General features: G+C 49.9%; 1 protein-coding gene across 2 annotated transcripts in view; it reads right to left on the reverse strand.

The window, feature by feature from the left end:
- HPSE2 (heparanase 2 (inactive)) overlaps nt 1-12,685 on the reverse strand; it is a 112,277-nt gene that overhangs the window by 37,966 nt on the left and 61,626 nt on the right. For both annotated transcript variants that reach the window (XM_063339899.1, XM_063339898.1), the window contains one exon: nt 129-302. In XM_063339899.1, the coding sequence (XP_063195969.1) occupies nt 129-302 (174 nt within the window). The remainder of the gene's footprint in view (nt 1-128; nt 303-12,685) is intronic.

Consider the following 12,685-nt stretch of genomic DNA (forward strand, 5'->3'; position numbering starts at 1 on the left):
GGCCTTTAAATCCCTCTGAACCTACATTGGCAAAACATCCTGGGATTTGCAAATATCCTTTTCCAAAAGGGAATACCTGTCTGCTACAGCAAGCTCTGTTCCCGTGACCCTCCTGTTCCCACACTCACCGTTGCCCAGCTCCCAGGAGATGTTGTACTTCTTGCTGGCACTGTACTTCAGCAGGCTGAGAGCGTTGGAGCTGTTCCAGGAGTTGTTGGGATTTCGGCGCAAAGCATTCAGTGCAAAGATCAGGTGAAGGCCAGAGCAGTCAGCAAAGTTATAGAGTTTGTCTAGAGACCTGGCTGGGAAGAAACAAAAAACAGCTTGTAATTCAAATGAAAGCTAGTTCCAGGGAGGTTCAAATGATCCCGCTGTCCATCAGACCTTGGCTTCTGTGTAGGATGAGCCAGGGTCAAATGCCATCCCCACGACATCTGTAACCGCAGAAATGCACCTGACCTTTGAAACCGGGATAGGATTCCAAGTGTGGGCTCATCTCCTTCCAGCATAAAACTTGGATGCCCTCCACCACTGTGTCAGAGCTAGGGGCCGTGTTACCAGAGACAAGTGACTTTATAACATCTCTTTTCATCTGCTCTTGGCAAGGACAGTTCAGCCTTTTCCGTGCTTATCCTGCCTTGCATTTCTTTCGGAGCAGACCTCTGCACTGCTTGGGGAGCAGAGGAGGAAACCACCACCCCAGCTCTCGTCCACCTCTCCTGTCCACCACCGCAGCCTGCTCTTGGCTCCCACCGCCCCCTGAGCAGTAACCAAGCCCCAGCAATAACCAAGTAGAGCCTCCAAGGTGGGCACCAGGCACCCGGCTAACCTCTGCTCTGTGCACAGAAAGAGGAGCTTCGTGCCACCTCTTGAGCTCGGGGAGAGAGGAGGGTGACAGCACGGCCAAGCCCTGCTGCTGGGGTGGCCGTCCTGGCGTCTTTGTGGGATTTGTGCCCTACCTGCTGGTCCCAAAGCTCCCCGGCTGGCACGAGGCCGTGCTGTGGCCTCGATGAGCAGCAGGGCAACAGCCAGCAGGAGAAGCAGAGACCAAAGAAAGACCTGATGCACTATTGAGGGAGGAGTGACAGGGCACTGCTGGGAGAGCCAAAATGCTTAATACCTTTTTTTTTTTGCTTCTGTCTTCCCTAAAAACCCAAGCGCAATCAAATGTCTGATGAAGCTAATGCCAGCGTTTGCAGGATAAGAACTCACGCGACAGCAAGAGGAGATTTTGTTAGAGAGTAATTAGATAACTGTGGTGTTTTCAATCATCCCTGCCTGTTGAACTGCATCCCAGGACACTCCGCGAGCTTCCTGAAGCAGCCTCGGAGATGCATCCACTTGACGGCGAGGAGCCACCGGGGATGGGGAGGTTCCAGGGGGCCGGGGAGGGCGGACCGAGGGCTCCGCTTTCAGAAGAGGGGAAGGAGGCGCTGGGGAATTATGGAGTAGGCAGACCGGCTTCGGGTCCCAGAAAAATACTTGGACAAATAATCAAGCTGCTTGTCAGCACTTACAAAATATAAGGAGATGATCAACAGCCACAGGAATGTGTCAAGAACAAATCACACCGAAGCAATCTACTGACAGGAGAGCAGGGCTTGCGGGCAGCAAAGCAGCCGTTTAGGTCTTGTACCTTGATGGTTTTGAAGGCTTTTGACAAGATTGCACGTGATGTTCTCTCCAGAAAGTGAGGTAACCCTGATCTAGGCTGAGCTGCAGTGAGAAATACACTCACCGAGGGCAGCTACCAGTAATTTGCTGTCAAACTGAAGGGTGTAGGCAACCTGCTCTGGGTCTCTCTACACATTTCCAATAAAGAGGGGTATAAAGGAGCGGAAGATACATACATGCCACGGCACTAAGGTGCTAGCATGCACTGCCGTGGCCGAGGGAGCTGAAGGGGATGGAGAGGAGGTGACCGCATTGCTCAGGGAGCTGCTCTAAGCCCAGGGGCGATGCTCAGAGACTCCCCGTGCCCGCACCACCGGACCAAGGCACAAGCGAGATGGTGACAGCCAGGAGATGCTTGCTCCAGTTGGGATAAGCTGCTCCCAGCCTGTACGTCTGCGTTTATTCTGTCGCCTTTCCTGGTCACTGAAAACCTCAGCGAATACGGAGCCAGCTCTGAGGTCTGAGAAGAATAAACTTATTTCAAAAGCAACATTTTAAGGAGGGTCAAGGAAATAAGCTAACTGAATAGCTAACATTTAATGGAACGCAGCAAAGTCATGGAAAGGAGAAGAAAGGAAAAATGTGGAAAAGAAATTCCTAATCCCTTTCACAATCTTTTTCTGAACGCTACTGGTTTTTTGAGTGAAAAGTAGCTGAATTAGATTAATCTAATGTATTCATCCCACTGGTTCAGGCACATTAGCTGTTTTCTCTGGATGTTTAGTGAATCAGAGACAGATACAGTTACTTAATACTCATTTACTTCAGACCTCCGGGCAAAAAGCTGCACTTGAAATGAGATTCCTATAAAGAGGATAAGATAGACCCCTAAATGACAGCATGAAGATAGCAAAAAGGTGTTCCCTGCGGTTCTCCTGCTAGAAATGAAACCTGTTTGCTGGTGCAAAACAGTTGTAGTTCTTAAGTGCTACAGGAGGGGATTTGGTTCACGTTTAGGAGCCTCTGCAGAGGACTGGGAATTGATTTTCCATGCATCCACCAGAGGAAACAAGCCGTCTGTTTATCCCAGCGCAGGGCCTGCCACTGTGAAATTATATTTTCCCCATGACACTTATTTTGTTTCCATGCGCCTGGACGAGAGATGCCACGTGTATTTCGCGTTCTGCCATGACTTTCCGAGCTGGAAACCTCAGCGATCGGGAAGAGAGCTAGGAGAAACGCACAGATGTCTGGGGGTTGCTCCCGCAGGTTTCCAGTGGTCTCACAAACCGACCCGCAGACTGCAACGAGGCTGCACGGAGCAGAAAACTGCTAACGAACCGATCTCTGCATCAAGCCAGATTGTTAATATGGCCACTCTTGGTTATCAAGAGGATCGGGTATCAAGCCCATTTATCTCCTTCATCCTTGGCAGCTCTCTGAGGATGGTGTGAATCTGGAAGCACCAGTCTCTCCAGTGACTGTAGCAGAGCCTTGATGACCAGTTTGCACAAGATGCCCAACTGTTAGTGGTTAAAGGGCACGTCTGACCCCTCCCGAGGTGACTGCCTTAAACTGGGCATCTCCGTCGCAGACAGCTGCGGTTAGATGAGAAGAGTACTGTCATGGGTGGCTAAAGCACAAAAAGAAGCACATTTAGACGACCTCGAGTGATGTCCAGCCCTCCATAAGTACAAACAGGGCCAAAAGAGAATGCTATAAATATTTTACTGCCATGACTAGGGATGGCCACAGTACTTCTGAGTAATGAGAACATGAAGAATCGCAGTATTATTAACAGCTGGCTAAAACTCACTTTGAATTCCGGATAATTGCACTGTTTTTTCTTCATCAAACAGAGAAAATCTTCCAGGAATTTAACCTTTCCCCAGGTAGCAGATCATTAGGCAAGGCTTTCACAAAGCATTTCAATAGAAAAAGCCATTGTCGTACCAGAATGAATCTTAACAGAGCAGAACTGGATTCATAAGATGTTCTCCCTGCCCCTTCTCCCCCTCCGCCCGGTGCGGAGGTGCACACGCTCAGCGCTCACGTGCCACTGAGCTCAGGGAGAAGGAATAAAGCGAAAAAAAAAAAGAGGAAAAAAAGAGGCAAAAGAGAAAAAAAAAAAAAGGACAAGGGTGCTGAGAGTCAGCTTCTGCCGCTTACTAATGCTCACGTAGTTGGAGCAAGGCTGACCGCGGCAGCAAAGCTACGTGCTCCGCTCCCTCCAGTCGCTGGCAGGTTTCAGGGGGGACGGGCGCCTGCCTCGGTGGGTTTGGGACTAACAGCAGCCAGTAGGATGAGACCAAGGCCCCAGGGCTCTGGCACAAAAAAAGAAATTAGAAGATCTTTGGGCTTTCTCAGCCTTTTACATCCTCGGTTGCGGAGGCTTGGACGCATCTGGAGAGCGAATACCACCCGACGATGCATGGGCTGGGTGGCCGCCAGTGAAGATCTGCTCGCAACCCTGCCCTCAGCTGAAACTCTGCACAGGAATTAAAGATTTTGGCTGTCTGCATGCATCTCTCACCCTGCACAGAGGGAGACAAACAATTTCAAAATGCAGGAGAAGGTGTCTGCGAGGCCACAAATGGTGGTGGGGTTCATGGGACAAGTATGTCCTTTGGGATTCTTTCCCATTTTTCTCCTTTTTATACGAGGCTAAATTTTAAAGTTCTCTTGAAAGATGCATGGCACTTAGCTGTGGCATGCCAACACAAAATCTGAGGCGCATTAAAACGTCTCTGGCAGTTTAAAATAATTGGAAAGACTTTCCAATTGTAGTTACTGAATTAAACATTATACTAGAGACGTTACAAAGAGCATTAGCATTGACTGCCATTTGGTAAGAGGGACAGTTCAATAATCTCCGGGTTTGAAAGTCTTCCACGTTTTTTTTATTCTGCTCCAGGAATTTTGCTTTGGCAGGGTTTAGCGCGAAGAGTGGAAATTCATGCGCACGCTGAGAGGGAGGCTGAGATCAGCCAGTGGGCTGAGGGGCGGCGGGGCATGGCACGGCGTGCGGGGGGCTTTCGTAACTCTGGGAAGTCAACCAGGAGGACAGGAAAGAAGAGCCTGTTCTCCCTCCATCCCCACCGTTCACCACGTCCGTCTCTTGCACGTACGGCGCCTGCCAGCGCTGAGGAGGAACGGGGCGAGAGCTGAGCAGGGAGCGGGCAGCACACCCCGCACTCCCCAAATCCACAGGTTAGCTGGGAGACCCGGCAAATGCACAACAGATGAACCCTTCTGTTGATAAAGCAAAGAAACGCAGTTCTAGAAATGACGATTTCAACTAATCACAGGTACTGCTCGACTCCGCGTTCCCCACAAATTCTGAGCAATGCCTGGAGCATCCCCGCACACAGCTCCTGGTGCCAGCACCGAAGCCAGCAGCATCCCCTGCCCCTTGAGCACCCCGCAGGAGATAGCGGAGGGAATGGGTTGGGAAAGACCTGGCAAAGAGCAAAGAGAAGCCCAAAGAGAGCTTTACAGGGAGGGGGCAGAAAGGGCAGCACAGAGTGTTCAGACGGAGATGAGTAAGATGGCTGGCGAGAGCAACGAACGGAAAAAGAAAGGTATTCCCGCTTATAAAAGAACAAGTGGGTACATGGAAAATTTATTTACAAACAAATTGCCACCATAGTCAGCTGAATCCCATTTGCACTGGCTCTCTCGGGCTGAAAATCCTCATAAAACCACATGTGTGTGGCAAGGACTTAATGCTTTCTTAGCAAATAAATATGATTCAGAAGATACGCAACAGGCAATCAGAGTAACTCCAGACCCATGGGACAGGTCTACAAAACTGCCTTGAAATCTTCCCATGGATTCCATCCCCAGTCACGGTAGCGTTTCAGACAGGGAAACCAGAACTCCCCCATCCACAATTTGCACAGTTAGAGCTCCAAGGAGTAGCCTTCACCATCACTGCAAGTTCAGAGGAAAAGCAACATCCCACACTGTCTGTATGCACTACAGCATCCACCTTGATCCACTGGATCATGGGAAGATTTTCCTATTCTAGCTGCATGCTAAGCCGTTCCTTCAAAGTTGCTGTTTAAAGAGAATTTTAAAGATTTCGAGGCTACCAAGAAACCCACACAGTTGCTGGAAATTGCATTCTAATGATGACCATCCCAGCTGGGAAGCTGTTTGGTTTTAATTCAGTCTTCTGAAGCATTTTGCTATGCAGTAAAACCACACCGGGTAAAGATGCTGAAGAATTCCCAGGCAAAATTACTGGCAGGAGGAAAAAGTTTGCTTGCCTCAGACACACGTTTCACCTGAAATGCTCCCTCTACCTGGTCAGGCTCCTGATTTCCCCCAGAGAGGATGGAGGTGCGCAGAGCCATCCCTCGCTCTCATTTACCTCCCAGGCTTCCTTATATTGCTCTACGGGGGAGCAGGGACTGGGGGCTTCCCAAGGCAAGGTGCAGCGTTGGAGGTCCGCTCTGAGTGACAAGGAGTGCTTTGGCAGAGCCTCGCCGCGCTATAGAAAAGGGATCTAGTTTAATCCCATCTGAAGAATACCTGAAAGTTGGAGGAACTGACTTTAATATTGCCAGCCAGTAAAGAAATGCTGCGCGCTGTGTGTTAATGAGAACCTGGATTTTATATCCAGCTGGATGACAGATGGGGGATCTGGGGCTATTCCCCCCGGAGTATCAAGGGGGCCTTGTTCCAAGGGAATTGTTGTCATCATCCCTGGTCTTTAAGCAGCTGAACATCGACCCTCGATATTCATTCAAGTCTTTAACTAGATTTTTCATTTCACTGCCAATGCAGAGGTGATTATGCTGACCACGTGAGCTAGGTTTAGTCCTTAACACCACCGTACAGAAATAGCAGTCTGGGGGCTTGGTGTCAATCTCTCGCCAATAAGAAGCTTGGCCGGCAGCCATGGATTGTGGGCCGAGTTCCCAGCTGGCATATAACTTGGAAGACTACCACGAGGTCTGGGTTCAATATCCAATTGCTAAGGAGTCTGGCTGACAGCCTCATTTTGTGGAATGAATCCCAAATTAATATAATGCTTTTGATACCAGACAAGGGGCATGGCCCGCTTCCAAATGCTGTAAGGGCTCAGATAAAAGCCATAGGCATCGGGTTCAGTGTGTAAATGGTATCGAGGTCGGATAGCAGTCAGGATTGGGCTTAATCCTCAGATGGTGAGAAAAAGGAATGAGCCCTGAGCTCTGCCTTCATGCAAAAAAAAAAAAAAAAAAAAAAAAAAAGAGCTCAAACGAGCAGAATAGCTCTGTTTTCAATCCTCGTGTGGTAAAGAGCTCACAGGACAGTAATGGTTTCTAGGAACAAGTGTAAATTGACATAGAGCTTCAGAAGAGATGGGGGATCTGGGTTCAATCTCCCAATGCTGTAAAGCTCAGATAATGGCCAGAGGGGCAATTTCCAAACCCTCTGTTCAAGCCTGGTGCCTGAGAAGGAACCAAGATCACATTACAGCTCAGAAAGCTGCTTTCTTCTGCTGCATAACTTAAGACATTTTCCCTTTCGGGCCAGGATGAATCCAGCATCTTCTAAAGTTTCAGAGGGAAATGGAGGTGGGCAGGGAGAAGGCTACATGTTTGAGCAGAGCAGAAGAAGAGAGCAAGAGACAGTAAGACCGTGAGCACCACCAGCTCTTGTGCACCTTGTTGGCCACCCCAGATCCCCAGGTTTGAGCCATGGAAACCACTCCAGGGAAAACACAGGTACAGCTCATCAGCATCCTGGCTGCTCCGGCGTGTCTGCAACCGCTGGGCATCCACGGAGCCTCTGTGGGAGGCAGCCCGTCCCACCGAGAGACGGCGACAGCCTGAGTGGCAGCTGCTTCTCACTGACACCGCTCGCCCAAGGCATCGGTGCGAAACAGCGCGCGCAGCAGTAACTCCCTCCCACTCTCATAGCTCGCTCGTGGAGCAGCCTCCTGATGCAGCGAGGCTGGTTTGCTTGAAGTCGTTCCACTTTGTATAAAGGAACGCAAGTAAAATGCGTATAAAATACTCAAACGCTACATTGAGCGGGCATTTGAAGTTGTTCTGTTATGTCAGAAATCCTTCCTGGACATGGTTTTATTGAAAACGATATTGTTCCTGTGAAAAGCTTCAAATTTGATAAATCGGCACTATTTCCCTTCCTTTGAGGAAATCCTGTAAAATCTAATTGTGGTCCCTGGGGCTCTCAGCTTTAGCTCCAGAGTCCGAATAGGACAGGCCACAGAGGACAGGGCCTGCTCTCCGTGAGTACTGCTATAACAAGCTGTGGTTTGTACATCAGCCAGACCCTCGAGCACCAACTGCACATTTGGGGTAAAAAAAAAACCCCAAACACCCTCTCAGGGCAGCAACTACCCGTTCCTAACGACCCAGGGTGCTGAAGACAAGCCCTGCCAGCACCATCCCCTGCACGGGCGGCGGGGGGCACAGCCCAGCCTTTTGCTCTTTACTCCGGGCGAAGCTACGACGTTGGGGACAGGTTACAGCCAGTGCTACGAAGCCGCCTTCCTCCGGGCTTCACCGATGCATGTGGAGGGAGCGAACCCGCTGAGCTTGGGAACACGGCTGCGGAGAGAACCCGGCTCCGCTGCCAGACCGTTTGCTGACAGAATGACTGTTTTATATGGCTATAAGAGCAGCTATAAGCGCAGCTGTCTGAAAAGCAGCAAAATCTATGATGTGTGTTTCTAAATCCAGTGACAGCTGGCAGTGCTGCGCTGCAGCTCATTCCTTCTTTTACACAGTTTAGCTAAAACACTTCGCTGCGATCGCCCCGATTTATCAACAAACAGCAGTTTCTGGAACAATTTAAAAGCATTCCCAAATAGGCAAGAAGTGGTCAGCTCTTCAAGCACTAAGCGATCCGTGAGCTCCCAAATAGGCAGGCAGCTGGAGATGGATGGGGATGGCTGATGGGAGGACAAAATTGCCCTCCCCAGCCGCCTTGCGGGGAGGACGGGGCTGTGGATCACATCGGGATGGGGGGCTTTGAGGCAGGGGTACATGGGCAGCTGCAGAGCATTACCCACGGGTGGGGGAAATGATGATTTATATGCTTTAAAGCTGGCTTGAGGCGCAAATGTGAGACATTTCAGCGCTGCCAGGGAGGAGAGGTGACTTGGTCCCTGCATGGTGCTGCTTCCCAGCTGAGGAAGCCACATGGAGGGGGATCTCCTCCTGCAACCGAGTCTCACCTCCCAGGCATGGGAAAACCCTTGCAGCCCAAACCCACGCAGATGTGTACCAGATAACGCCATAGCTTGCTGTACAGCCGTACACTGTAACACGAGTCAGAGCGAGAAGACTCAAGGGCAGGTACCATGCCTGTCCCCACGCTCACCTCATCCTGCCTGCGGAGCAGATGACAGCAGCCATCTCGGGGACCCACTCCCCCGCGCATCACTTGCTGCTCAGGCAAGCTGCCTCCATTCTTTGCACACCTGCATTCTTTCCAGGTAACACAGTTGCAAGGCAGACACTTTATAAATACTTCTTCTCGGCAGCACCTGAAGTGCTGCAAGCAAGAGGATGGATGTTTTCGGCGCTTTCCTGCAAAAAGTGAGGGGGGCAGCGTGGGCTGAGCAACACCCTGTGCACGTGCTAAACTGCAATGAGAGATGTACAGCTACAAAGCATGATTTTAACATTCATTTAATCTCAGTAAAATGCTTAACCCAGGTAATCTGTGCCTCTAGCTAACCGATTCCCTTCAGCCCGGCCAGCAGCTCCCATACATGCTCAGTTTTCGCTGCCTGAGCTGCCGTCATGTGGCAGACACACGGCTGGGTTCGGAAGAGCCTCGCGCAGGGATGTGCGCCAGACCCACCCGACAGCATCCCCAGACCCCTCTCTCCCTCCTGCCCCCCAGGTGTCCCCCTGCTGCTCCAGAGGACAGTGACACCGATCCGTCATGCTAGGACGCTGAAATACCGCATTGGGAACAGATTCATACGGAGGACTTCAGCGTTGCCAAACCCCAACATTCAAAAATCATGAGTCAAACTCCCAAAAATCATGGGACTGGCTCGAGAAACCTGGTTTTAACATAATTTTCACGGCCTGCTGTTTTGAAAAAATTTGGGTGCCTTTACAGGACATTTTTAAGCTCTCCTACAACCAGGAGAGCTCAGATCTGGCTTGCTTTTATTTTTCCTTTTCACGGCAGTGGACGTGCAGCAAAACACCCGTTTTATTTTACAAGTTGTTTGGGTTGGCTTCGCTTCCCCGTGGGTGGGGGCTGCGGCCGGCGGCCAGGGATGGCAGGGGCAGGTCTGACGCCCCTCGCCAGCGGGCGCTGCGACGGAGAGAGATGCTCTGCCGTTAGGCAGGGATCTGCCCATCTCCTCTTACAACCCCTAAAAGCAGAACCCACAAGAATCAGGTGCTTCGTCGTTTTACGGGTCTGAGTTAAGGTTTCCTCTCGTGCGAGGAGCCGTGGTCGTGAAAACCACCGATCCCAGTCCCGGCCCGTCCTCTCCTGTTTGCTGACCCCGTTCTCGCCATCGGCCGTTCCTGGCTGTTCCCGTCTCGGCGGAGCAGCTGATCTCCCTGGGAGGAAGAGGGAGTGACTAGGGCTCTTCGCACACTTTGTGAGCTGGGCATCTGGTATTTTTCAAAACTTTGAAACATTTTAACTGAAAACTGTCCCAACAAAAAAAAAAAAAAAAAAAAAAAAAAAAAATCCAACCAAAAAACAACGCAGAAAACCGGAAATGTTTCAATCTGAAATCCTTAATTAAAACCACACTCTTTAGTACATAAAGGAGGAAGTTAAAACAGAAATGTACTTTTGCACATTACAGACAGCGTTATAGTAAACACAAAGCACTGCCAAAGAGAAGAGGCATTTTCAAGGCTAAAGTAGATGCCTCCAGCTGCACTCAAATCATGTCAGAGGGCTCGTCCACGCTGCCGAGTGTCACTGCCTCTCAACGCCATAGCCAACGACCAAGCGAGGAGGATGAGGAAGGAAGACGGCAATTATCGGCGCAGGTGGCCAGCGTTGCAGCAAGGACCACAACCCGCCGGGGTCTGCGAACTCCGCCGACTTCCCACAGGATCCCAGACCCTGGTCTTAATCTGTAAAATATTTGAAGGAACTGGCCCTGGCTCTTCCTGCTCCTCTGGGCTCGCAGATACGGCTCAGCTGGAGGGACCCGGTTTGGCAGGAGCTCCACCACGGCTAATCTTTGGGGGAATCTTGTACCAAAGCACACAGGGTGGAGTCTGAACCTGATTTCGGAGGCACAGACGAATGTCCGGAAAAGGCCAGCGTCGTTAGCCTGATGACCTGCACCACGCAGCCCGGGACGCACACAAGGAGCGCAGGAGTCAAACCCAGTCCCTCAGCAGGACAGATCAGATCTTTCGTAAAGGTATCCACCACCGGCTTAAAATTTGCTGCAAGTATGGAAATCAGCCTGTCCCCATGTAAAATGTTGCAGTTATTTAATGTCCGTGGTCAAAATAGGCACCTGGCTTCTCGTCCAAACTTACCTGTTTTGGCCTTCTAGTGACTGGATCTTGCTATACCCCTGCCTGCTAGGTTTCTGTTTCTTCTGGATAGCTCAAGATTAAGATCAAGCCCCCTCTAAATATACTTTCATTAAACAGCATTTGTTGAGGGTCTTCGGTACCTTCACAGTAATGCAAGTTCTTCCGTGCTTCCAACCAATTCTGTAGCTCTGCTGTCCTACAAGTCTATGTCACCAAACCGCTGCTGTGCATGACATTTAGGATCTCACGAAACACTACTGATGTGCTGAGGGAGGATACATCTGCTCGGGCTCCTGCTGCTCTGCACCAGCCCCAGAGCCGTGCTTGAGTGCCCGGCTGCCACCGAGGCGAGATGGTCTTCTGCAGGGAGAGGATGACGGAAAAAGCAGCTTCTGGGTGAAGATGGTTGGTACCTCTCCAACCTAGAGAGAGGTCTGGAAACTAGGTCCGAAGGGAACCGCGCACAAAAGCCAGTGAGTGGCCCAAAGCCAACTGAAGGCTTGGGATATGGCTATGGGAAAGGGAAATTGCAGTAGGCTCAGAGAAAAACTCTGAGTGAGAATAACAGGGCAGCCTTCTGGGCATATTATACGTCTGCACATAAATGCCAGGAGAACAGGGAATAAACAAGATGACTTTAAAGCCCTCATATACAACTACAGCATTCAGCCTCACACGCGCTTCATAGAAAGACATCATTGGAGGGGAATACCGATATAAGAAGATGTAACTTGTTTAGGAAACAGAAGAAGGAAATAGGAAGGGATTTTTTTGTATGAAGAACACTTCAGGGTTCAAGAGGTGAGAAACAGACTGTGCATGTCCCTAGGGACAGAGAAAGAGACAAGTTAGCTCCACTAACCAGAAAGAGGACATGGACGAGGCCTTTTTGAGCATCTGACTGAAGCAGCCAAATAATTGGAGTTGGTAGGAACAGGTAATTTTAATTACTCTGGCATCTGCTAAAGACAGAGCAGGGCAGGTCCCAGACACACCAAGCTGCTGGAATGCGTGGGGAAAAGTTGCTCTGGGAGAAGGGAAAGTAGCAGGGGAGGGGATGTTTATTACTTGGATATTATTGATACAGAAAGTTGATTAATAGTCTAAAACTGGAAGTAAATTTGACTGCAAGTGGTTACAAAACCATAAAGTTCAGCAACTTAAGGCAGTGAAGGAACAAGAACAACGGATTAAAGATAATGTATTTCAAAAAAAGCAAATTTGAACAAATTCAGGGCACAGGTCAAGAGGATCTCTGGGGAAGGGAGTTTAAGACAGCATTTCCCAACCAGTGAGACATGGAGAGGCAACAGCTGTGCTGTGGGTCCAGGGGAGAGAGCAGCAGAAAGCACAGCAGGAAAATACCCTGCAAATACATACAAATAAGAGGAAAAAAGAGAAAAATACCAATCCATAACTCAGTGCAATAGAGTAAACAACGTATTGACAAAGAGACAGCTCTTTGCTTTAGTTTTCATAGAAACAATTAACTGTGACATGGCTGTTAATTACATTAACTTTAAGTGTGAAACAGGAGCAGACCTGAAGAGGGAAGGAACAGATGAAAGACCACT

Source organism: Chroicocephalus ridibundus, chromosome 6, assembly GCF_963924245.1.
Source record: "Chroicocephalus ridibundus chromosome 6, bChrRid1.1, whole genome shotgun sequence".
Classification (NCBI taxonomy): Eukaryota; Metazoa; Chordata; class Aves; order Charadriiformes; family Laridae; genus Chroicocephalus; species Chroicocephalus ridibundus.